The following is a 27,897-nucleotide window of genomic DNA, read 5'->3' as shown; positions in this document are numbered from 1 at the left end:
TAGTCTTCAATGTTATTTCATGTGTACAAACATGGAAGACTATACCAGCCCGGAAGAACAACTACTTGAAAAGCGCCTTAGTGTGTACCGATGCGACCCTGAGAATGTAGGGGTGCGTGAGCTTTATAGAAACCATGCCTGATAGAGTTAAACAATTATGACCTGCCGGATCAGAGCACTGGTAATTTTAAAATGAAATAACTTAAAGCAATGCTCGTACTATAATCAAATACGAACTGTGTTTTTATTGAACTGTGATAGAAACCCAGAAACTGCTTCGAGGTTAAAGTGATTAACACTACAAGTACCAGCATTCCCACTAAAGGATAAAAGGGAGTACAATTAACAACATAATTGTTTTCAGACTTGCCACCGTGATCAAGGCCGCAATGGCAGAACCGGGTTGGTGGAATAGAATATGTTGATTTAATAAAATTGTATCTCAGAGCCCACGAGAGTGCAGTGTGAATTAAGTGTTGTACAATATATATATATATATATATATATATATATATATATATATATATATATATATACATACATACATACATACACACACACATATACATATATACACACACACATACATATATGTGTATATATATGTGTGTGTATATATATATGTGTATATATATACACACACACATGTATATATATATTTGTGTGTATATATGTATGTGTGTATATGTGTGTGTATATATATATATATATATATATGTGTGTATATATACGTATGTATGTGAGCGTATATATATATATATATATATATATATATATATACACACATATGCACACACACATACATACACATATATGTGCATGCACATTAGAGAACCACGTCTAAACCAACAGGTAAGCACATTCTCAACTACAATGCATTATTTCTGAATGTACATGGGTGGTAATACACCTCCAGCTCTCAAGTGCACCTGCTTATTAGAGAATCATTATCAGCAATGGTTATGTGGATCCTTGAACATGCAATCTGATTTTTAAATCCGCAAAAGTGAATGTAAAGCAGTGGGGTTTGACTGTGCAGCGTGTTCTGGAACTGTTCATCATCAAAGCCTACATCTCCCCCACATAACCCCCCTGGAAATGCAGGCGCAATTCTTGAACATGCTCGTTGATCACACACCTTTGGTTCTTGAATATGCAAGGATATTTAAGAAGCTTCCTCACCAATGCCTTGCTTCAAACGTGACACTTGATGCTGGAATTCAAGGTCATTACTCAATTACACTGTTGAGAGCACATGACAGTGCGGGTTGGCTACGGCTCTAAGAGCCTGTGCATGAACCAACCCTTGAAACTATTTAGCAAGTAACAATATGTAAAAAATATGATAAAGCCTCCTCAAAATTCAAAGAGGTGTATATCCTTAACATGCGGAAGTGTTCCACCTTATACATCAGATTATATCTCTGTCACTTTTAATAAATACTTCTCAAAGCAGTTTTAAACATACATTGAAATTTCATCTCCAGCAACCACATCAAATACACCCATGTCACAGAACTCACATGGCCTGATCACTTTATCGTTCACTTCAGCATCTTTAGTACCTGCATCGCCGCCCCCAAGATGACCAATGTCCCCCACTGGAGGTGGAATACATTCTCAGAGAGCAGCTGGGCGAATGCCCTCAGCACCTCCAATCCTGCTGCTGCCACCAACCTCGAACAGGGAGTGAAAAATTTCAATGTCTAGATCACCAATTACGCAGACAGCATCATCCCCATCAATAGCAACATCCAGAGAAAATCCTCCAAAAAGGCAAGCTGGTACACCCAAGAACTCAGAACAGTGAAACGAGACAGCAAACAGTTGGAGAGGAGATGGAGAAGAAGAAGGATACCTCCCACAGGGCAGCCTTCAAGACCTCGCTCAACATCTACCACCACCTGATGAGTGCAACAAAGAAGACAGCCTTTGCCGCACACAACAAAACCATGGTACTCCAGCAACCTAGAGAGTAGGATTGCAAGAGAGCAGTGGTGAGCGAAAATAAACTATTTGAATATGGACACAATAAATAAAGAACAAACAAAGGATTTACATGCATCACCCACTGGAGGGTTTGAAAAAAACTTTGTCACACACTACAAGTCCCAGCATGCTGTCTAAATGCTCCACCAAGGAACTTTTCAACATTGTTAAGGAATTCTCCAACCTGGCACCCAGCAAAAACAACATCACACCCTCACAGAAGCTGTGCGACAACTTCGCCCTCTTCTTTCATGACAAGATCGCCACTATATGCAGAAACTTCAAACCCCAACCAACATCCACAGACTTCCTCAAAAGATACGCCACCACCGTAATGGACACAAACCCCACACTGAGCACCTGGAACATCCTCTCCACCCAGGGTGCCACCCCTACCATGAAATCCATACACACGGGAGCTCTCACAGACCCATGCCAGACCATATCTTAAACCTCGGTAACCAAAGGATCAGCCAAGAACTCACCACCCTACTCAAAAACCTCTATCACCACAGCATCATTTCCCGACACCTGGAAACATGCCGAAGTCATACCACTACTCAAAAACCCCTCAGCTGACCACAGCGAACTCAAAAACTACCGCCCAATCTCCCTGCTCCCATTCACAGTGAAGGTACTGGAAAAGATCATCGACATTCAACTCATGAGACACCTGGTGTAGAACCAGCTACTCAATGCCTCCCAATCCAGCTTCTGCAGCAATCAAAGCACCAAAACCACCTTGATCGCAGCTACTGATGACATCCGAACCCTCCTCAGCCGTGTAAAAACAACAGCTTTGATACTCCTCGACTACCCTGAAGACTTCGACACCGTATCCCACCACACACTCATCTAAAGGCTCCAGCGCATCGGCATCCAAAGGGACACACTCAGAAGGATCACCTCCGTCCTCACCGGAAGAACTCAGAGGATCCACATCCCACCTTTCACCTCAGAATACAAGGAGATCACCTGCGGTGTCCCCCAGGGTTCATCCCTCAGCCCCATGCCCTTAATGCATACATAACTCCGCTGGCCAACATCGTCAGACCCCACGGTCTCAACATAATTTCCTATGCAGATGACCCCCAACTCATCCTCTCACTCACCGATGACTCCACCACCACCAGAACCACTTCCACAGAGGCATGCCAAACGTTGCCGACTGGATAAAAAACAACTGCCTTGAGCTGAACACAAACAAGACAGAAGTACTGATCTTTGGCAACAGCAGCAACACATAGAAAGACTTCTGATAGCCATCAGACCTAGTACCCACACCCACTCCTCCAACCATGCCAGAAACCTTGTTATCATCATTCACAAAAAGCTCCCCATGAAATCACAGATAAACACAGTCTCCTATGCCTGCTTCCTCACTCTGCACATGCTAGGCAAGACTTTCAAGTGGCTACCCCTACACAAGAGATGCACCATGACACAAGCCCTCATCACCAGTCAACTAGACTACGGCAATGCCCTTTATGTAGGAATCACCACACCCCTTCTACAGAGACTGCTGACCATACAGAACGCCGCAGCCAGACTCATCCTTGCCCTTCCCCGATAACTCACATCACACCTCTCCTCAGGAAACTCCACTGGCTCCCCGCACAAAAGAGATGCCACTTCAAGCTGGTAACTGTATTGCTTACACTACCAAATAAAAGTAATTCAGCACTCTCTAGCAGAGGCAATTGATAAAACAAGAAAACACCTGGAAAGGGGCTCTACCCTCACCAAATGAGGCACATCAAGAGACAGTTTTCAGAACAAAGCGTGGGGTTTTATTCATGCAACACTCTCTGACAAGAAGACTTTTCAAGATGTAAAATGAAAACAGGTCAAACAACTCGTATATATAATCTACTGGCGGTCGCCAGTAGATAGTTATAGTTAGGACCGTGTTTCCATAGGAAATCCGCAACATTCTATTTGGAATAACTTTGGCGCTGATTGATGAATCCTCGCGAAATTTTCAAAATAGGTGGGGCGCTACGCTCCGCTCCTACCCTGAAAGTCTCGCGGGGATTCGTCAAGCGGGGGCTGAGAAAAAAGGGGGGTCCCAAAACGCGTTTTTCCCATGCAATTTTCCATAGGGACCTTTAGTACAAGGTACAGCCCAAACGGCTGAACAGAATTACTTTAAATTTGGCAAAGAGGTAGTCCTCAGGTCAGGGATGTGCCTTTTGCATAACTGGAGTCAATCTGTGCATTAGTTCCTGAGAAAATTGCAGGTAAAAGTACATACATATCTATAGGCGCGCAAAATGCGCGCACGGTGCGCGCACGGTGACGTGCGCGAGCGCAATTCTGATTGGTTGTTAGATGTCAGTAAACATTCGAATCGATCGAAATCAGGAAGTGTCGGCCGCCATTTTGTCTCTCGCAGTCTGAGGCAGTGAAAAACAAAGGTGGAGAACATGAAAAGGGGGCAGGGTGGACATTTCCTGACCCCCTAGCCTTTGTCAGGGGGTCACTGAAGGACCCCCAAGGGTGAAATTTTTTTTTTTTATTTATCGAAAAAGCGCGGGGTGCGCGCACCGTGCGCGCACGGCACGCACAACGCATCGTGGCGCTAGTGCACGAAGCGCACCGAGCGCCCACATAGCGCGCACGGTGCGTGAAGCGCAGCGTGCGCGCACGGTGCGCGCACGGTGAAAAACCTGAAAAAAAATATATATTAATAAATACATAACTTAGCATTTAAAAAACCATACAAATTCACTTAAAAAAACCATAGGTTTCACACACGTTATAGTTTGGAATTAGCATTTAAAAAACCTTGCAAATTGACTTAAAAAACCATAGGTTTCACACATGTTATAGTTAGCTGGACATTTCCCTCGTAAAAAACCAATGAAATTCCCCCGTTATAGTTAGTGCAGGCAACTATAACTCGCGCAACCGCAATCCTCTGCTGATGACGTCAGATATTACATCACTGATTACATATGTGTCTTTCTGAAAAATAAATATTTGTAATATATGTATAGCTAAAGATTAATGGAAGAAGACATGGGTAAATAGGTGTCTAAATACAGTGATGTAATATCTGACGTCATCAGCAGAGGATTGCGGTCACGTGACTTATAGTTGCCTGCACTAACTATAACGGGGGAATTTCATTGTTTTTTTACGAGGGAAATGTCCAGCTAACAATAACATGTGTGAAACCTATGGTTTTTTAAGTGAATTTGCAAGGTTTTTTAAATGCTAATTCCTAACTATAACGTGTGTGAAACCTATGGTTTTTTAAGTGATATATATATATATATATATTTTATCCAACAAACGCTGAAGCTTCTCAAGACGTTGGATATATATATATATATATATATATATATATATATATATATATGAAGACAAGTCCTGAACTCCCAATCCGAGCTGGGGAGTCTAGAAAACAGGTACGGACCTCGAACCATACACGTTGCTGTTGTCCAAAGAAGATATGCCAAGCAGTTTAAAGTTTAATTTCTGATTTATTCCATTTAGTCAGACAAGTGTCCGCCTCAGACGCGTTTCGATCGCCTCCGCGATCTTGATCACATGACGCGCTGAGACCGGACCTTCCTTTAAAAAGATAGTAACACCCAATCAATTCTTTCGTGCTCAATGAAAATAAACAAAATACTAGAGAACTGAGGAATCACCATGAAACTATCGTGAATTCATTTCAAAGAGTTCAACACTCCAACAAATCACAAAGAATAGTACAAATCATAATACTGAGCATACATTGACTGTACAAAAAATATCTGGCAAGTGCCCCAGAATTAATTGAATACAGTAATAAATCTCAATCAAGATTAAAATGTACTAAATCACAAGATCCACGGTTCATTGATTAATAATAACATAGTTTCATGCTCATATTCTCTGAATGAAAAATTAAGTAAACAATAATTACTTAAAATCATAAAATATAAAGATTTTAAGGGGTAAAAGAGAATCAAAGTAATAAAAAACGGTGAAAAGAAAGGAAAAAGAAAATGAGGCAAAGCAAAAGACAATAAAGAAAAATAATCCTAAGAAAATAGAATTGATATTGAAACTGCCAGAGAAGCATAAAACAACTAGATGTGTAAGTGACTAATCAAAAAGTTTTTAGCACATCCGCATAAGAAAACATCCAAAGGATCAGAAACAGATTTTATAAAATATTTACAAGAAGTTATGCAGGTCCTCACTCGTATTCATCCCATTTGGCATTTTAGTGTCAAGTAATAGGATGAAGGAGGATTCTAGCTGACGAAGTTGTTTCTCTCTGTTGCCCCCACGGATTAAAGGGGGCACTGCCCCAATGACAAAATATTTCAAGTCACTGACTTTATTGGAATGGATGGCTTTAAAATGTCGGGCAACGGGATATGTGGAATCCGAGTTAACAATCGCACGAAGATGTTGCAAAATGCGATTGAAAACCGGTAATTTGGTACTGCCCACATACCTAAGATGACAAGTGCATTCAAGCACATAAACTGCATAGTCCGTACGACAAGTGTAATGATGTTTTATTTGTACAGGAATGTTACTGAACGCTGTGGTGTATTCAGAAACATTTGTTCCAAATTTACAAGCACGGCATGAAGTGCATTTGAAAAAGCCAGAACGTGATAACCAAGTGACTGTTTCCGTGACTTCAGGGTTAGATTTAACTAAGGCATCCCTCATAGAGGGTGCTCTTCTGAATGTGATGTTAGGTAAATCAGGCAACAAAAATTTGAGGGTCATGTCAGTCAGAACAATGGGCCAATGTTTGTAAATGATACCACGGAATTTCTTATGTTGTTTGCAAAAAGTGGTAATTAGTCTTGTAGGTTGCGTAACCTCATTCGTTACTGCACTCCCAAGAGATGTGGTGTGGGGTTGTTCAGTGGGAAAGCAGGATTCACGTGAGCAAAGATTAGCTTTATCAAGTGCTCTTTTGAGGTTAAGTTGATTGTAACCTCGGGCAAGGAATCGATCAAAGGCTTCCTTCTGACATTGTTCAAGGTCAGATTGGCGGCTGCAAATGCGCCGTAGGCGAAGAAATTCCCCATAAGGTATGCTGTATATGAGATGGGGTGGATGAGCACTGCTGGCATGTAAGATGGAATTTCCAGCCGTGCTTTTTCTATGCAATTTGGTTTCTATGTGGTTGTCTAAAATAAAGACCTCCACATCAAAAAATTCCACCCTCTCGTTGCTGATGTTCGCCGTAAACTGTAAATTCATAGTGTTGGTGTTGATTGAATTCACAAAAGAGAAAGCCTCCTCTTTAGATCCTTCCCAAACGATAAAAATATCGTCTATGTACCTGCCATAGTATCGAATATGTGCATCCCACATGTTCTTGTGTGTGGCTCGGAGGACATGTTCCTCCCACCAACCCACCAAAAGGCAGGCATAGGTTGGGGAAAAACATGCCCCCATAGCCACGCCCCTGAGTTGTTTGTATATACTTTATTGAAGAGAAATACATTGTTATTGAGGCAAAGGTCAATCATTTGAAGAAGCATATCATTGTGCTCTTTGAAGTTAATGGAGCGAAAGCCCAAAAAGTACTCTATAGCCTTCAACCCTTGTGAGTGTACTATGCTCGTATAGAGGGAAGCAATGTCTAGCGTGATCAACATGAAATTCGGTTGCCAATGAACTTCTTGTATTTTCTTTAAAAAATCGCCAGTGTCCTTAATGAAGGACGGCAAAGCAATCATATGTGACTGAAGAAAATAGTCAACATACTTAGACATGGCTTCCAAAAGGCTCTTCCTGGCAGAGATGATGGGTCTGCCAGGTATAGGGTGAATTTCCTTATGAACCTTAGGAATAAAGTAAAGGGTGGCTGTAGTTGGATAATCATTCTTAAGAAATAAATACTCATTTTTGGAAAGAAGCCCCATTCTTTTCCATTGTGCCAACAGGGAGGAGACAGTTTTTTTGATTTGTGTAAGATAGTCTCGACCTACTTTGCAATAGCAATCAGTATCCGATAAGTGGCGTTGTGCCTCCTGGAGATAATCAAGTTTAGGCCATAAAACTATGTTCCCTCCCTTGTCAGCACCCATGACCACAATCTGACCATTATCACGAATCTTTTTGATTAATGCCCAATAATTCCTCAATTTCCAATTAATTTTACCACATTTAGAGTGAGTCAACAAATTTAATTTTTTCAAGTCATCAATTACCATGTCACTAAAGACATCTACAGAATCTTTAGGCATCATTGGGTAAAAACAAGAAGGAGGGCGAAACGGACTGGCAGCCGCCAATCCCGTGTTAATCCCTTCAAGTTGTTCACAATCATTGTCAAGAATTGGAGAGTCCGAGCTTTCCTTAGCCAAGGATTGCATCATTGCATATATATATATATATATATATATATATATATATATATATATATATATATATATATATATCCAAACACCTCCTCCCAAGGAAAGAGTAGAGGCCACACGGGGGACAGTCAGAAAACACTTTAATCGAATGAATTCGGCATAATGCATTTCGGCCACCATTGGCCTTCATCGGATGCATTTAATGTTCAGGCGGCTTTGAAACTCCAAATTTAAATGGCCTGCCGCTTCCCCATAGGTGGGGATCTGCTCCGCCCCCTTTCCCCTGTGTATGCTCACCAACACCGCAATTTGTAGAAACTGCAGGACCCAGAATGCATCAGGTAGGTGCTGCAGGGGGGATATACTGTCCGTAGTGGAATGGCGGTAGTTGCAGGACAATCAACGGTGTGACAACATGCCTATGTCCTGTTTGAGTTGTTCCGCGGTGTCTCTGTAAGTCCCCAAACACCGCTGCAGCCCCGCGTTCCAGGTCATCTTACAGGCAGGGGCAGGAGTGTGGAATACATCCCGCCCTACATCTTACTGCCATCCAAATGCTTCTGGAGGTAGAGGCGGGCCTCGGACTTCCCGATACCTCGGGACCCACACAGATTCTGCCGTAGCAGCTGCCAGTAAAGGGCCGTAGCCAACTTGCGCAGCTGGGGCCTCCAAATCACGTTGCTGGCAACGGTGAAAATCTCCAAACACCTCCTCCCAAGGAAAGAGTAGAGGCCACACGGGGGACAGTCATAAAACACTTTAATCAAATGAATTCGGCATAATGCATTTCGGCCACCATTGGCCTTCATCGGATATATATATCTCAAACCACAGTCCCGAAATCCAAATCCTTGGAACAAACCAGGTACGGACCACTTTGTGCTTTTCAAAATGAAGTGCTTTATTGCATTGCAGTGAGCATGACGCGTTTCGGCCGTGTCTCCACGGCCTTGATCATATTGCGATACATATATGTATCACAATATATAAATTTATGTATGTGTATATATATATCTCTCACAAATTCAAATGCATGAGATAAAGCACAAGCAGATAATTATGGTGAAACACGCAAATAATGAGTACTCAAGTCAAATAATAATAATGGAGAAAAACATAAGCAAATTATTATAACGGAATATTCATAAATCAAATGCAAAAGAAATAGATCACAAGCAAGTAATAATAATAATAATAATAATAATAATAATAATAATAATAATAATAATAATAATGATACTGGACGACCACTACAAGAAATAGGCTCTAAATGCAGGTAATCAAACACAAGAAATATATCCTGTCAAATGAAAGCATGGAAACATATAAAATATACATACAGAATACATCAGCTGATTATAACACACATATAAATGAATGCCAATAAACAAGAAGCAGTGAATACCTGAATGTGCACACAGACACTCTCACACATAAGAATACCAGTAATCAGAAAAAATACCTCACCGGATGGAATAGCTTCATCTTGGCCCACACAAGACATGGGGCTCCCAAATGACAAGCCTGGGGCCAAGAGACTTCTCAAGCCAGAAAATGCAACACTGAGCGGACACATCCATCCCTTAGGAAGAGAACCCAATTTTCCCAGGTCAAGAGACCACAGTTTTATCATATTATCAATCCACTTGAAGTTTATGAAAAGACCTCCTCTGCGCCAAGGAAGCTTACCAGAGTTGGGCAATCTACCACAAGCATTCCAAATGCAAAGGATTTCTCACATATTGTTCTGCGCTTCCACACTACCCGTTTCCCTTATCTTACACCGGTTTGAGAAAGAACAAAACATTTCAGAAAGTATAAAAAAACCTTCATAGAGGAAAACAATCTTAAACGTGAATAACCTAATTAACCATGAGTAACCTGGAGGCCTGCTTGTGTGGGCAAAACTCAGGAGTCAGACTTCAAGTGGGCATGAGGGTATGTCAAAGCCAAAAGTAAAAACTTAATTAAACTCCCCAATATACAACATAATGTACATTTGGGAACCACTGCCTATAACACTACACTCTGAGACAGAGAAGTACATTCCACACATTTCTCTCTCTCATGCTTTCAAACGCACATCCCACACATTCTGTTCAGACAAGGCTAGTTTGAAACACTCCTACTCTGCAGCTTTAAGAAGACACAAAATGAAATCACAAGTTAAAATGCAAGTGCACAACGAATGATGTAGTGAATTAAAACATTGAGAGCCCATCAAAACAATGGTAGTCAAAAGTCATCGCATGGTCTCAACATATGCGAGTGCCTATAACACTACACTGACCCATGCACACAAGACTCTATGCAGCCAGGGATCTGCCTCCATTAACCGCCACCTGAACTTCCACTAACCATCGAGAATAGTACCACCTACCATTCCCTTGCTCATACTACCCACATCTACTGAATCAGAATTGGAGGACACTTCTTCTCCCACATCGCAGCAAAGACCTGGAACAGCCTCCCTATGGATAATCTCCTCACTTCTGGAATTCCAAATGGCCCTCAAGACCAAGCTGCTCAACTAAGGCTCTGGGCCTTCAATGGCTTAGATACCCTATTGGGTGATGAGCCACGCTTTATAAATCCCAATTGATTGAAAACCATTGTTGCCTCACCCTGATGACAGTGCTAATATAAAACTAAGAGGCAAGTACGTTGCCATGTGTACTCTACTTGTAGTCTAGGCATTTATTACATGTGGAGCAACATTTAAGGCTATTAAAACAAACATAATTGAGGTTGGTGTACAGTGCACAGCCTGAACTCATGTATTTAAAGGTATTCTCACATGTGATAATAAACCAAAAAGGAGGCTTGTTGAAATAAAGTAGCCTAGGATCACACAATTTGGTTAAGCATGGAAGCTGGAAATAATCCCAGATTTTCCAGTTTCACACTGTGCAATATTTTTTTTGCTCAGTTTTTTTTTTTGTAGGCTTTTATATAGCTTAAACTGGACCCTAGGTATCAGAGCGTTTTACATGTGCACTAGTTACGTTACATACGAACACATTCATTTTTGGTAGGCATGTGGAGATTAAGTGATTTGCCCAGAATCACATGATGTTCAGCGTCCCTGCCGAGACTCGAACCCGATTCCCCAGCTTAGAGGTCGACCGCTCTAGCCATTAAGCCTCACCCTCTCTGGCTATCTCTTATTGACATCAAATGTTAATGCTTTTTCCATAATTTTTGGAGAATGAGATTAGAGCGTCGGCGAACAGTAGAATTAACATTTTATTTTTGCCAATATTACGTAGCCTGAACCCTGCCAAAGTAATGAGAGCCCTTAACAACAGACACATCTTTGTTATGCCCTTTTTGTTTTTTAGGTCTCGCCTGACCCAGCGCATGCGCTGGTCTGGCGAGACTTATTGAGAGGGCTCCAAAAAGTGCTACCAGGCAAGCCTAGAGCTACAGTGCATGTGCGCGAGCGCCGCACTTTACCGCAATTACTTTCACTTTCGCGGCCGTTTTGATGTGTGATCGGGATCGCGATCACTTTCACTTTCGCAGCCTCACGGCCGCTTTGCATAGCCAATAGGTCTCGCTTTTGGGACCTTATAAGTATTTAGTTATGCAACTGTTACATGGCTAAACACTTATAAGGTCCCAAAGGCGAGACCTATTGGCTATGCCAATGCTTGTTTTGTTTTTTGGTAGAGGGGATTTGTCAGGATTCACAGGATGCGGAGCTGAGAATCAAGCAGGGTTTCCATGTTGCATGGTTGGCAACTGTAGCTACTAGGCCACATTACCTCCTGTGAAAGCTTGGCTAGTTTTGGGCTTGAGGTTCTAAGAGGACCTCGAGCTGCGCCAGTGCCATTCTTCTGGTTTCAGCTTTCAGTTGCTTGCCCACCTCTACCGGTACCCCAGGATCAGTAACTCTGGCAACTAACGAGGTCCAAAATGGACTATGGGCAGTTTCACAAAAGCACTTCTTTCCACAATATACCACAATCCTCAAAAATCACACTGAGCACACATCCGACACAGACTAGATACACCATATTTTTGGCTACCATGGTCCCCAACAGCTCTCCTCACTAACCAGCTGGGACATGTCCTCTCTGAGGGTCGGACTGGCCTACAGGGAAATCTGGCTGCGCCTAAAGGGGTGGTCTGAAAGGTCAGTGCATGGACCTATTTTTAAGCTGTTTATGGGCCTGGTTTATAGTCTTGTGGGACTGTTTTTACTGTTGATTTCCGTACTATTATCACACGCCTGTGTGCAGCAAGAACAAATCCATGAGTTTACCCCATTCCTTGCAAAACACATAGAGTGTGTCCTTACAAGTTCAAAACTGACACTATTTTCAAATATAGGCCACATTTTTAGATATGCGATTTGCTAATGGAGCTACTTTTATTTTGGTGTCCAAGCCTATTTTCTGTCCCAGTCAGACCCTGCCTCCATTCTATCAGGTAAGTTACCAAAAGGTTACCCCTCTGACCTCAGCCACTGCACACTAAAATCAGATACCCATAGCTCAAGGAATGGAACCGAGCCACCAGACTGGGAAAATAACTGGTCGTCAATACCATAAAACATAACAAAAAGCTGAATCAGATTCGGGTCTCTGTATAAAGTGCTCAGACTGATGAAACTTCTGAGTTGTGTTAAGTCACACCAGTGGCATGAGGTGCGCTACACTTAAGCCAATAACATAAGCTGAGCACTTTGGTTAGTTTTTGGGAAATGCCATTCCTGTTTTCAAATTTGTGGTCTGAATGTGGTCAATTCTTATTATGTGGCATCATTATTGTTATTGTCATGTTTGGTACTTAATGCACCACACATGAACTGTTAATGAAAGTATTACATTAAATAACAAATGCTTGTTTGTAATTCTTCAATGATAAAATGCATGCCCTGGGTCTGTGGATTGTGTCAAGGTAAAACAAAAAAATATTGCCACCATACTTTTGAGATTTTAAGTTAAAAGCACATGAAACTGAATTTTTTTATTTATTTAATGTGTAGGTTTTACAAATCCCCTGTTTGGATACCAAAAGGCCATGTAAATGACAGACTTTGTATTTTGCAAGTTGTCACCTAACAATAACAGTAAAAGGTTCTGGAAGACTCATATTCTGACCAAATCAATTTAAAAAGATAAACAAATATATTAACACATCTTAAAGATATACGTCCACTAAAGTTTGAGTTAAAAAATATGGTAGTTTAGGTTGACAAAGTTCTCAATTTTTTCAACCCCTTGCATGATTTTGTAATTTGCTAAACTGGACTACTACTCCCAGAATGCAAAGCAAAACACTCAGGCATGGATCTGGGCCCTGAAGTGTGCCCTCAGGGCAACAGTGTGCATGGCGGAAACTGGAAGGTCAAATGTACGATTTTAACTGCAGTCCTAGAATATTTGGAAAAAGATAAACTTTCCTCCAAATATTTCAGGAGGCTTATTTACTATTCTAGCTCCGGCCCTGAAGTATTTGTGGATAGTTATAGACTTGTTTCTTGGCCCAGGAGTCAATTTTATACCGGGAGGAAGACACCTCCCCCCTTCATGTAGAAACAAGGAGACTAACACAACACCTACACATTTTTAACTGAAAGCTATAGTCTAAGTTCCACTGCATGTACTACTCCTACATACTTTAGCTGACAGCCCACCCCACAACTCACAACAGAACCCTAGTAGAGCCCCTCGAAGCCTAACTCAACATGATCCCCCAGAACACAGATCGCATACCTAGTCACTTAACCCACAGCACCCCACCTCATCATGAGTTGAACCTGATTGCAAGGAAATCTGAATGACGTCCTACTCCTTCCCCACTCTTCCCAACTCTGCCCTTGAGAGATACGACCCCAACTCTTGGAGCATAAAATATGTATATAAAACATTTCAAATAATTCCCAACACAACCTTCTCAAGCAACTCCCAGAAAGACTAATTGCGGATACCTACTACAGAGCCAACAACGGCACTCTGAAAACTGACCTCATCCTCTACTCCAAACGCCCTAAAAAAAATGGAGAAACATTTTCCTTCTCCGCATTCATATCTCAAAAACAATGAAAATTCCATATGGAACTAAACTCGCATCCACCCCCACCCAAAGCTTTAGTGGGGAGATCCCCATTTCTATGTTCAGAATGCGCAACATACTAATCCAAGCATCAGACCAGCACCTCACCATCTTTGATCGATACTTCTTGTCACTTCTCACCCCATTAAAACATGCTGGCCATACTCCCAACCAGGGTTCCCTCCGACGTGCGTGCATGCGCACCTGCGCACCTTTAAGGCACCGAGCACGCAGTGTCCCGTGTGAAGTGCGCACATGTTCTCGCCGCCGCCCGCTTTTAAAATGCGAGCGGCGAAAAACGTCAATTTACCAGTTGCCTGTGGCCTTTGTGAAAGTATTCCTGTTAATCCCAGCGCCCGTCATGCGCTGCAATTAACAGGAATACTTTCACAAATGCCCACAATCAGCCCGCAGTCTCTCTCTATTGAGAAAAGACATGCAGCAAGTCCAAAAGCACAACGTGTGCTTTAAACGTCATGCTTTCAGACTTGCTTCATTTCTTTTCTAAATAGAGCGTGGTTCGGTGCTGATTGTGGGCAGTGGCGTAACACAGGCCTCCCGCGGCCCCCACATTGCGGGGGGCCCCCCAAGTTCCAGGGGGCCCCCTCAGCACAGTCCAGTGAATGCCCGGCCACCAGAAACCCAAAACGGTCTCATGCATTGCTAATGCCGGGCGCCTCGGGTGGAGGCTAATGGCTGAGTACCTGGCGAGGTGCAAGTCCGCTCGTGCTGCTTCGCCATCCTGATAACTGTGACCCTTGACCCCCGACCTCCTCAGTCTGAACAAGACAACCCACCGCCCATAAAGCAGTTGTAAATATCTAACAATATTTAAGATTCGGGCCGAGATTAGGCATGTTAATTATTATTTTTCGTACACATTTTAACAGTGCAAAAAAGTTGGGGGACTGGGGGGTTGGTTAAGAAACCTGGGGTTTTTACATAGTGGCCCAATTGCGATCCAAAACAGGCCACGGGTAGGGTGGGAGGGGGTGGAGGGGGGAGGGGGAAGTCATTGGAAATTCCAAGGGCAGTGACATGGCTATGAGAAATAAAAGAGTTTGCGTTGTTGCTTTGTTTGGTAAGGGTGTTATTTCTCCAGCAGCATGATAAACAGAAATACGGGTATAGTTTCCGGGTTGGAGAGCAGGTCGGTAAAATAGCTGTGAATATAATCTCTCAGAAACACCCCTGTGAGACGAAGGGCCTGCACCGGAGAATACTAAGAAGTGCACGTAAGCCTTATTAACCTTTACTTCCGGGTGAGTGGAGGGACAGCAGGAAACTACGTCTCTAAATAAAGTGTAGATGATTTTTTTACACATACGGCGGAGCAGGTGAAGCAAGACCAGGGAAGTGACCCAAGAGTGTTAACGGTGGAAATAAAACAACAGCCCAGGGAGGGCACAAACCAGCCTTGGCTGGTAGTCCGAACCTGTCGTGATACCCCAGTGCAGAGGACTCCCTACGCGTGCTAGGGTCATGCACCCGGTCATTGGTGGAGTTGAACTTGCTTCACCCTCTTTATCAAAACTTAATTGGCAATTCATTGTGTCATAACGTAGCCCTTTGCCCACTCTTAAAGAGCTGGTGGCATGGACAAGCCTCTATTGCCAGTGTATGCACAAGCCTCTATTGCCAGTGTGCTGACACAGGCTTTGGGCGCTCTCCTTCGCAGCAATGGCAGCCCCAGCTGTGCCCTAGCACAACAAGCCTGCCCTACTACCAGGGAATAGAACTGAGTCCATCTGGAAAGAACCAGAGAGGGTGATGGAGAGAAGGACATTGGCACTGACTGGCACAGGTGCTTTGGACTTCAGTGAGACTCCCTGGGGGTGAGTGCATCTTCTGAGGGCATCTGTGTGACACAGCAGCACTGCCTGAAGTCAGCTGGGAACAGTCTCAGTGGAAAAAAACGCTGCCTGGAAGGAGGCCCAGATACACTAAAGCCCCACGGGAGATAGAGATCTGCAAGAGTGAGGCAGAGATGCCCTGGAGGTCCCACCCAGCTGGAGGCACAGACCTGCAGGATGGTGGTGGACCATTGTGAAAATATTCCTGTTATTTGCAGCGCATGACGGGCGCTGTGATTAACAGGAATCCTTTCACAAAGGCCCACAATCAGCCGCAGCCGGGATCCATTAAAAATGCAGCAAGTCCAAAAGCACGACGTGTAAAGCACACGTCGTGCTTTTGGACTTGCTGCACGTCTTTTTTCAATAGAGAGAGGCTGTGGGCTGATTGTGGGCATTTGTGAAAGCATTCCTGTTAATTGCAGTGCATGACGGGTGCTGTGATTAACAGAACTACTTTCACAAATGCCCACATAATTCACATGCAACGTCCATGTAAATCCAGATGACCCATGCCGAATGCAGAAAAAGCTCAAAACCAATTTCTTCAAAAAGCACTATACACTCACTTCATCAAACTCGTAAGTGAATTTAACGTCATTCAATTCACAGAGCCAGATAGAGTTATCGCACCAACATTCAAGATAAGAGGAAGCGGAGGGGAATGTGTGAAATGAAGGTTTGTCAAATGGTTCCAGTATCACACGTAGGAGTAAACACCATGTTACAGCGGCGCATGTAGAAGAACCAGAGAGCTGCGTAAGTTGTCAGCTATGCATTTCTCTAAAAGCTCCATGTGTTGTACATCCGAAAGACATTGCCTTTCCTTCATCCCCTCGGTTGTTTTGTTTAAAAGTTCAAAAGACATAAATAATAAGTTAGTGTTTTTATTGCCATATGATTCATAAGAAAAAGCCAGAAGTAATCATTCCACAAGATTAGAACCAATACCCCCTTACATTTAAATGATTTACTCCCAAAACCGTCATCTGGTAGTAAAAGAGAGATGGCCTCATGCCCTTGGGCTTAGGGGCCACTAACTTTAAACCTTTCCCTAACCAGGCGCGTTTCCAGGTCTCACCTATAGACAGCCTTTAGCTGTTGTCGAAGAGTTATTGTGGACACAGGGGTAGGCAAAAAGCAAACTAAAATACCCCCCCCCCCCCCCCCCAATTCGATCGGTACCTCAAATGCCATCAGGAGAGTCAAGCTAGTAAGGTCTGTCCTACCTAGAAGAGGTCCTATTTATTAATCTCTCCACCCTTTAAGCCTTTCATCCAGCGTCCATTTCACCTGTCTATTCATGCTCCCATCCGTCTGTCTGTCTTTTCATCTAATCCATCCATCCTTCCTTTACCATTCCATCCATCCATCTATCCATCCACCCATCCATCCATCCATCATTTCACCCACCTTTTATCAACCACCCATCCTTTCACCCTTCCATCCATGTTTCCATCCATCTATCCAAACATTCATCCTTCAATCCATTCTTATGTGCACCCACCCATGCAAATATAACTTTACTCTTCCATCTCTCAAACCTTTCACCTTTGTATCCATCCTTTTATTGACCTCTCCTTCTTGTTGCAGTTTCTTCCTTCTTTTCATATTTTCTATATTTCCCTTTCTCTTTCCCTCTATTTTCCTCATTCTTTCTCCATCTGTTACCCCGCATTTACAAAAGAAATGCAGCAAGTTTTTATATAGTGCAAACTCAACCCAAAAGTATTGGAGCACTTTACATGATTTATTATTATATTTTTTTTGCATTCATGGGGAGAATAATTGATTTGCCCAGAATCACAGGATGTTAGGCTGACCCGAGACTAAAAACCCATCTCCTAAATCGACAGCTCGAGCATTAAGCCACAACCCCAACCACAAGAGCGGAAGCATTTTCAATATTACATACAACTTGATGCAAAAAACAACCATTGACAAAGCCAATAGTCTTGGCTTCTTGTAGGTGTAATGTTACTTGTATTATATATCTGGATCCAATGACAGAAGCAGCAAAATATCAGTAGGGTGGCACACTATGCAATGCACATATTTTTAGCTTAATTGCTTTTAAGCCACACCCTTAATTACATCAGTTACACCCTTTTGAAAGATTCCCGAGTATTTTCATCCCACTCAAAGCCCTGGTCTACATGCGCGGTCAGGTTCTTGGTGCACATAGCCTTGGCTGCAGCGCACAGAGACCTTATTCTACCGCACACAGAGGAAAATAATTAGAGGGAACATTGCTTCCAACCCTCCCACCTACCCTTCTCCTTTAACAGTCATCCCTCCTTTAACAGTCAAACCTCTGGTTTCCTCTGCCACTCAATCCACCGCTCCTTCCTCTCCTGTCACACGCCATAGTCTAGTAAGCACCAGTAAAAACCCCACTGCTCCCACCCTTACACTCGATCACACTGCAAGGCATGAATCCCCTCATACACATCTTGTAAATATAATCTCATAACATGCAAAGCGCTCTGATAACTTCGGGTCTAGCCAGCGCTATATAAAACTCAAAAATATATATATATATTCCCCACCTATTTTCAGGAAGGGTTGAAAAGTAGTAATTTTGAATGGGAGAAAAGTGCTGCCCTGAGGGCGCAGCTCAGGACAAAAAACTTGGAATACCTAAAGATGAGTGCCCAACGTTTACACAAGTTTACATTTTTGAGTGTCAGATTCGCTTCTAGTGAGAAACGAAAACACATTGCAGTCATGTTCTCTTTTCCCATTGTTATTGTGGGAGTAGAAAGGAGTTCTACTTTTATCACCTTCCACTTGTCATTATCTTCATTTTTTAGTTTAAAAGGGTGTCCTGCCCACAGATAAGTGTCCTTTTTTCACCACACAGCTGTTTATCATGCAATATTTCAATTAATGTGAAATAACCCCTCCTCTGCAATTCTCATTCACGCCCCCGGTGTGGAGCATGACTTACCCCTATCATCTGCAGCAGATAGTAATACTGGGGTCCACTGTAATAGAGGAAACTCCCACAGAAGAGCCATAGATTGAGCGCCAGCCAGAAAACCTGCAAGGAAGAGAACAGGGCTGTAGGAATCCAGAACTACAGTGTCAAGTCAAACGGAAAATGAAAAAACACATTTATTTTATAATTAACATCAGCCATTTACATGTTTAGCTACAAGAGGCAAATTCGGCCAGTTCTGGATTTTTTATTCACTACAGTTTGCAATTTGGGACTGTTAATCAGTACTTATAATGGACGAAACTTCAAGTACCAGAATGCAGAAAATCAGATATTTGTATTCTGGGATTTGCTTCCATCATTGTAGACGTGTATTAAAGAAATCCCACTCTTAAAAGCGAAACAACACTGAAAAAGATGCATTCTGGGGCTTGTAGTTTGGCTTTAAACTGTTAGTTTGGCCAAATAAAAAATAAGAAACATAAAATGCGTGACGCGCTGCATTGTCAGAGCATGCTCCTGCTCTGACCGGATGCGGGAGCACTTGGCATCTGTGAGAAAGGATAGAGGCACTTAATTTGATTGTATACTCGTACCCAGTTTGGACAACCAAAGCCGGATCTTAAGTGATCATCTCGTTTCCAAAATACGACGTTTTATGAAGTGGCCACTTGCAAACAAAACCATGCCGATGTACAGGAGAGGCGACATACATGCAAACTTGCAGATTTCAGATGTTCGCCCGGTGTAATGGTGCGCGCGCCCCAGCACAGCCACCTAACAAGTTATTTAAATAAAACAGCTAGCACGACAACCAAGGCTTCGCCCAATTTAACTCCACTCACAAATCACTTTACCAAAAACAGATGCTTTGCCCCCTCGTTGGAAAGCCAGCTCTTCCAGTGGACGGACATGCTGCTCGCCGGAACACCCCTCCTCACCACGGTACAGCCAGCACCAGGGGGTGCCCTTTTCATGGAAGTTCAAAGGTTTCCTCGCAGGGAGGCTGGGGACGCCGCGCTGCCTCCGCGGACCCCTTTGATGCTCATGTTTGCATTTTGTCCGCAGTTTTGCAGCGTCCCCTTGAAGCCCGTGCGTGCTGGTGTCCCGCGAACTCCTTTGTTTAGGAGTGAAGTTGTCCCTGCAGGCTGCGCGAGGCACAGCTGAGTCACAGGAAACGCCGGCATCAAATTTCTCTCCCCCCCCCCCCCCCCAACCAAACGTGAGTGACAGCATCCAGAGCGGGCAAAACACGGCCCGCTGTACCTCATCAGCCCTTAAAGAATGTTACATTAGTCCAAAAAACAAGGTTTCAAAATAGTGTGCGTACATGTTGTATGTAATACATTTGAAGGGGTGTTCTATTTTATGTATTAGGATGTCGGATCACCTTTACCACTCTTATTGAAAGCAACAGCGTGCACAACTAGTTTCCTAAACTGACTGTAACCCTCTCCTAACGCTTCCAGATGTAGGGGGAGGAAGCGGCTGTCAGGGGGCTGTGGTGCTGTAAACTCATTATGCAGAAGCACAGCTGGGCTGGGACGTGTGTAGAACTCGTGTCAAGTCTCTTTTGCATGTTACATCGAAATGTGAAAGCAGAGCACAATTCTAGCGACAAATGTTGTTTTCGTTTGGTGTTTTACGTGTCGCTCCTTTACTTTCATTGAGCAAAATAAAGCGAAACTCCTAAGTTAAGATGCTAGACAGAACCTAAAAAGATCGAAAACTAGATAAATGAAACGTTCCCACGGGTAACATTATGAGCTATGAACAGAGTAACATGATTATGAAGAGGAAATGAAAGTAAAGCACAAGAAGATGTGGGATACTGAAATCTGCATCTGTGATAAAACAAATGAACTGTAAACTGACAACTGCAAGTTCCACAATGCAATGGGAGCGGAAAATGAGAGAAAGCGCCTGTTCAAGGAAATGAAGCGGTGGGGAGCCAACAAATGAACAGTGAGTGCTGAGACGCAGCCAAGGGTCGGCTCTGGGTCAGTGCACCAGCCAAGCTTTGAACATATTTGGAATGCAAACCATCGGCAGGATATGATAAGGCGTCTTCAGAATGCAAAAACGTGTAATTCTTTACAAGCGTTACATATCCGATAATTATATCTCTGCATTAAGAAATAGTTGTTAAAGTGTTAAAAAATGCACCAAGAACCATTCCTGTCACACACCCACCCTGATGACAATGCCCTTAGTGAAGTATGAGGCAAGTCAGTTGTCAAGTGTACCCTATATGTGGCACTATATTCTTATCATAGATGGACCAGCATTATTGCTATTAAATCAGTGTTTTTTGCACAGCGCATATCCTGTACTGTATTTCAAGGTGCTCTCATATGTGTGATAACGAGCAAAATGGCTTGGTGAAAATATTGGTATGCTTAGGATCATACAGTGTGGTCAAACTGCGAAGCCAAGATTGAGCCCACATTTCAAACTGTTTAATCCATTCACTGAAGAGGACTGACTCTCTTTCTGGCATTAAATAAATCAATCAATCACAAGATTTGTAAAGCGCACTACTTACCCGCGAGGGTCTCAAGGCGCTGAGGGAGAGGGGGGGGGGGGGGGGGGTTGCCGCTACTGGTCAAATAGCCAGGTCTTGAGTCGTCTCCTGAAGGTCAGCAGGTCTTGGGTCTGTCGTAGGTTGAGCGAAAGGGTGTTCCAGATCTTGGCGGTGCGGTGGGAGAACGATCTGCCGGTGGTCGTTCTCCGGATGCGCGGGACGGTGGCCAGGGAGAGGTCGGTGAAGCGGAGGTGACGTTGGGAACGTAGAAGGAGAGTCGACTGTTGAGGTAGGCTGGGCCGGTCTTGTGGAGTGCCTTGTTTGCGTGGATCAGGAGTTTGAAGGAGATTCTCTTGTCGACGGGGAGCCAGTGCAGGTTTTTCAGGTGGGGTATGATGTGGCTGTGGCTGTGGCGTGGCATTAAAGGTTAAAAGCGTGTCCTTAATTCTAGGGTATACGATTAGAGAATGGGTGACAGGTAGAATCCACATTGTAATTTTGTCAGTTTTATGTGTTGCAAATCTTGACCAAGGACATAATAGGGTTTGACTACAGACAGGTTACACATTTATGTTTTTCCAGTACCAGGAGATTTGTGAGGATTGGGAACGCAGAATCAAGACTGGTATTCAACCCTGGTTCCTGGGTTCCTGTATTACACAGTCAGCAGCTGTAGGCACTAAACCACTTTGGCTCCCAATAAAGCTCGGCACGTTTCGAGCTTTTGGTTCCAAGAGAACCTCGAGCCGCGCCAGAGCCAGGCTTCAGGCTCGAGTCCGGCTCTAGCGTTCCGTGGATCACCCACCTCTAGCGAAAGGTACTCCCTTGATCGAGTAATATCAGATATTTTTGGGATCGAACATGTTTATATTTCCTTGCTGAGCACCCCGAGTAGCTGCAACTCAACACAAACTGTTGTTGAAACATGCAATAATTGTCTGACCAGTAAACAAGAATATTGTGTCGGCCTTCAGCAGGTACGATGTCGATGGGGTTTAAAACCGGTGTGCTCCTTTAGAAAGGGCAAGGACATACTTATAAAACACACTATGCTCTTTTTGTTTTCCTTAGAATTCAATTACAGAAGCCCTTTTTTCGGTCTCTCTCACAAACAGAATTAGCTGTCTCTCGGCAGAATTGATATTTTCCATTACATTACATATACTCAGAGTGGGCTATGAGTCGGTCCTTTGCTCATAATGGTATGGGTTTGCTGTTTAGGTTACTTTCCTACTTCTGATTCAATTGTTTTCAACTGTATGCTTGTGTTTGTCCTACTCTGGAACTTTTCAGTCTCACAGTATTCAATGTGGACGATAGATATATCATTGCACAGCTCACATCCGACCTGGCTTTGGAATGCGTGAGAGGGACTACCTTCTCTCCCTCTCACTCTCCTTGCTCCTCCTCTCCCTCTTCCACCTCTTTACTTATGCTTCCCACAGTATCCTCTTGTCTCCCCAGTTCTCTTTTTGAACCCTTTGTTGATGAAAACATTGCCTCTCTGCTGGACTGCTGCTCTGAAGTAACTGCTGCGCTGCTGTGCTTGCCTGCTGCCTCTTGCCTGAGTGAGATGGACAGGACCTGCATCTCTAGACCCTAGAACCCCAAAGTTACTCCAAGGGCTAATTAACTGGCCTCCTGATCTGAAACCTCAGGGACACAACAGACTTCCAACGACTTTGCACCTGAACCTGGACTCTGCCATCTGTAAATCTACCCAGCCAAGTGGTGCCACCACAGTCTTGGACCCGTGGAAGTGGACCTAAGGCGCTGTCCAACCTCTGTTGACTCAGCAGAACTGACACACCTCGTCTGCTGTGAGTCACAACCTTTAGCAGAACCTACGCATAGCAGCGGCTGCGTAGATCGGGTTCATCGCCAAGACCCGCATAGCCTTTGCAGCCGTAGCCTCTTAAGAACCGTTGCAGCGTGACACATACTCCGCACAGGCCCTTGCATCACTCATCAACAGCCGCCTTGTGGATGATGCCAGACTCCGCATTGCAGTCTCCTAGCTAATCGGAGCTAATGTATTGCCCCGACTGTGCGATGCATCCTTGACAGTGGATTTTTCATCGCAAACCCTCGTCAACAGGATACTCGATGATGACGCAGGACCTCGCATCTCAGCCGCACTGCACCTCGGGACCTTTCCATCACTTTGGCTGCACGACGCATCTGTGATATGGATCTTTGCAACGCTCCGTAAACCAGAATTTAGGGTACTTTGTTCAGATAACCTAACTGGGTCCTTATAGCTGGCCCGGGGTCTATCGCGGTTGCCCTGAGCGTGTGAATTTGTTGCAGTCTGGCATGGCCAGATATCCACAGTTGGCACTTTGTGCTTTTTGGCACTATTTGCGCTAAAATCTTTAAAAGTGCATATCTCCATTTCCACTGATTACATGTTTGTCATTTTGGTCTTGTTTTATTTATTACAATTTACTCTATTTGTCTAATCTAGTGCTGAATCCTGTTTGTGGTGTATTTTCATTTTATTACTGTTTGTAGTGTTGCACAAATACTTTGCACGTTGCCTCTAAATTAAGCCTGACTGCTTAGTGCCAAGCTACCAGAGGGTTGAGCATAGGTTAATTTGGGGTTGTTTGTGACCTCACCCTCACAAGGATTGTGGTTGCTACTTGACCAGGGCTCACACCCCAGTCAACTAACAACCTAATTTCTTACACTGTTGTTCAGCTGTGAGGATTTAGACTTGTGTTCGTGCAGTTTCATACAAAATTTTGTGTTACACTATCATTCCAGATAAATAATCTAAGATCAATTTAAGTTTTAAATTCTCACTTATTGGCTCTTTGCTTTTTCCAGATCTACTCCCATTGCCACTGGACTGTTGGAGACCATACCTGCTGTAATGGAGTTTGAGCTGGCCATGACAGACTACACTGTAGTTAAGCTCAAACAATTCTGTAAGGAGAGAGGACTGAAGAAAAGCACGCAAATGTTGGAGCGTCAGAAAGGTTGGTGGGCCTGGACAGAGGTCCACCAGTTGCTGACAGCCACAGAAGATGTACATGAAGGAAATGGTATGGAGGAGCAAGATCAGCATCTAGGCATCAACTCTGACACCCAGCCTCCAGTGGAGGAGGATAACCATCACATTAGTGAGAACACCCAGCCAGAGCAGGAAGCAGTGCGTCCTCACATAGACTGTCCCCAGAGGAGCCGGCAGACAGGAAGGCAGATAAAGAGTTCTGGCTACAGATGCCCCAACTCATGATGGAGGAGAGGAAACTGCCTCTAGAAGAGAAAAAGTTGTCTTATAGAAGGAGACTTGGAGATCTGGAACTCAAGGCAAAACAGTCAGATTCTAACAATGGTTGCAGCATACAGACAGTGTCTGAAGGAGACAAGAAGGTCAGGGAACCCAAAGACCTGGTAACCAGTTATCTGGTGGGAGATGACATTGACAAATGGTTTTCTGCTAATGAGACGACCCTGAGGATGCACAGGAGCCCAGAGGAGCACTAGGGAGGTGGCCTCTGTAAGCATATGCCTCCAGTGGGAAGGGACATACTTCTGGCCCTAGAAGTAGAGGACCAAACCAGGTACACTCCCATGAAAGCCATCCTTCGGTCTGACCCCTGAAAAGTACTGCTAGAGGATCAGGGACAGCTGCAAGCTCACAAATCAGTTTTGGGTAGAGTTCTTGGACTACCCCAACAATGCACTAAATGGCTGGGTGAGGGACAGCCAGATTAATGATTATGATTACCTGTACAACTTGATTCTTACGAAGCACATGCTCAGCATGTGTTTTACAGACCAGCACAAGCACTCAGTGGACAGCAAGCTGGCTGACCCCAGAAAGCATGCTGAGAAGGACCTTTGGGTCCAAAAGGCATCTGGGGAGACTCCCAAAAGGGTGGTCAGGGGTCCCACCAGAAGAAAGAGAGGAGAGAATAACTTAAAAGTAAGGAGTTTTTTGATAAACAGACAGGGAGGTTTGTCCCTCAATTTACTGAGTGTTTCAAACATGGGCACTCCAAGGGAGACACCAATCTAGCCAAGAGGGCACAGCCCCCATTGGTGGGCAGACACCTGCGTTGTCGAGTATGGTGCTTGGGAAGGAGGTGGTCCAATTAGCTTTGGGGAGCAACCTAGGGGTTACCCTAGTGTGCCTGGGGGGATAAGGACATGGTGCCAAAAGCCCATATGCCTTCCAGTACTTCCAAATATATGCAATGGGTCACCATCAATGGGCAACGGGTGGAGATTCTGAGGGACACATGAACCAGCATAACTACTGTTACATGTCAGCTGGTGTCCTCAGAGCAGGCCCTCACTAGCACACTACAGCAAGTCATAGCTGCAGACAACCAGAAGAATCGCCCACCAGTGGCCCTAGTTCCCTTTGAGGTGGGGGAGAGTCCCAGGGTCTCTATAAGTAGCTGTGAGCTTTGCCATGCCTGTAGATTGTCTGTTAAGCAATGACCTGGAGCACACTATTTTGAGGGAGATAGAGCTCAGGTCACACATGGAGATGTTGGGATTGCCTGAATGGGTTGGTATGACCACGAGGCATATTGCTGCCTGGGAATGGAGTCAAGGGAGTCTGGAGCCTGTAACAATGGCCCGGACAGCAGCCGAGAAGGGTAGGGGCAGGAGGCACAGGAAACTAGCAAAAGAAGTTGCTGCGGTCCAGGTTGATGGGGCACCTGAGGAGGATGCCCATGGGCCTACCGGGGAGGACATTGCCTCCCTGGGTGATCTGCCTGAGCTTGCTGGTTGGCAAGTGGAGGGTGGGCCCGCCAGGGAGGAATTCTGCTAAGAGCAGAGAGAGATTGCCCAGCCCTAGAGGGTTTGAGATGGCAAGCTGAGGCCCAGGCAGCAGGTGATACCTCTGGGGATGACCTTATCTATTGGGAGAACAACTGCCTATATAGTGAACATAAGGTTCCTGGGGAAGCCCAGGTGCTTGTGATCCCCCAGTGTTATAGGATCTTCCTACTGGGGTTGGCTCATGATATCCCCCTGGCAAGACATCTGGGGCAAGCCAAGACCTTCACCTCTTCTATTGGCCCAGATGAAGATGGACTCACATGCATTCTTTAGGTCCTGTCCCAGCTGCCAGGCCAGTGGGAAGTCAGGGAAAACGTTTAAGGGTCACCATATTCCACTACCTGTTGTTGGTCCCGCCTTTGAGAGGGTGGGCATCGACATTGTTGACCTCAAGACAGCTTTAGGCAACAGCTTCATTCTAGTCTACGTTGACCATGCCACCCACTACTCAGATGTCATCCCTCTGAGGTCTGAGACTGCACCTGCAGTGTCCATGGCCCTGATGGGGATTTTTACCAGTATGGAGTTACCGAAAGTGTTTGACAGAAGTACTATGGTATTAACTTTGTGTCAGCGTACATGAAGTCCATGTGGGGTGAGTATGGAATAACCTACAAGTTCTCCATGCCTTATCACCCCCAAACCCATGGTCTTGTGGAGAGATTTAACAAGACCCTCAAAGGTATAATAATGGGCCTGCCTGAGCTTATGAGGTGTAAGTGGGGCGCTCTCCTGCCATGCCTTCTCTTTGCCTATAGGGAAGAGCCACAGAAGGGGGTTGGGTCTAGCCCCTTCAAACTCCTATTTGGCCACCCTCTTAGGGGAACTTACAGCCTTGTAAGAGAGAGATGGGAGCAAATTCCCAGGAAGCCCCTTAGGATGTGGTCAGCTACATGCTGGCACTCTACAACCAGATGCATGACATCTGAAAAAAGGCGAAAAGCAATATTGAGGCCAGTCAAGCAGTAATGACACTCAGGTATGACCAGCAGGCTTCTCTGGTAGAGTTTCAACCTGGCCAAGAGGCGTGGGCTATGGAGCCTGTAGAACCCCAAGCTCTCCTGGATCACTGGACAGGCCCATATGAGGTGAAGATGTGGAAGGGGGACCACCTACCTGGTGGATCTCAGGACCCCTAGATACCACCTAAGGGTGCTCCATATAAACTACCTCAAACCCCACTTTGAGGAATCCAAAGTCAGCATGTTCCTGGTGATGAATGAGGGGGTGGAAAAGGAGAGTGCCCTGTCTACCCAAGAGCATGATTGTGAGAAGTTGGCCTGGTATATGCTGTTCACTAGTTAAAGTGGGCACCCTGTACCAGTCCAACCAACCCCTTATGGTGATAGGTTAAAGACAACCTTTATTGAAAGCTATCCTAGTGGTAGCTAT

The 27,897-nt window shown here is 44.3% G+C and overlaps 1 protein-coding gene across 2 annotated transcripts in view; it reads right to left on the bottom strand.

Moving 5' to 3' along the window:
* Positions 1 to 20,363, bottom strand: part of NOX4 (NADPH oxidase 4) — a 699,867-nt gene extending 679,504 nt beyond the window's left edge. Inside the window, exons 1-2 of one of the 2 annotated variants that reach the window (XM_085623140.1) lie at positions 20,021 to 20,363; positions 19,185 to 19,277 (exon numbers count right to left, since the gene is read on the bottom strand). In XM_085623140.1, the coding sequence (XP_085479266.1) occupies positions 19,185 to 19,193 (9 nt within the window). In that variant the 5' untranslated portion in view covers positions 19,194 to 19,277; positions 20,021 to 20,363. The remainder of the gene's footprint in view (positions 1 to 19,184; positions 19,278 to 20,020) is intronic. The other variant, XM_085623139.1, reaches the window with a different exon arrangement.
* Between the last annotated feature and the right edge of the window lie 7,534 nt (positions 20,364 to 27,897).

Source organism: Triturus cristatus, chromosome 8 (assembly GCF_964204655.1).
Source record: "Triturus cristatus chromosome 8, aTriCri1.1, whole genome shotgun sequence".
NCBI classification, from domain to species: domain Eukaryota; kingdom Metazoa; phylum Chordata; class Amphibia; order Caudata; family Salamandridae; genus Triturus; species Triturus cristatus.
This window is presented reverse-complemented; position numbering and strand designations above follow the sequence as displayed.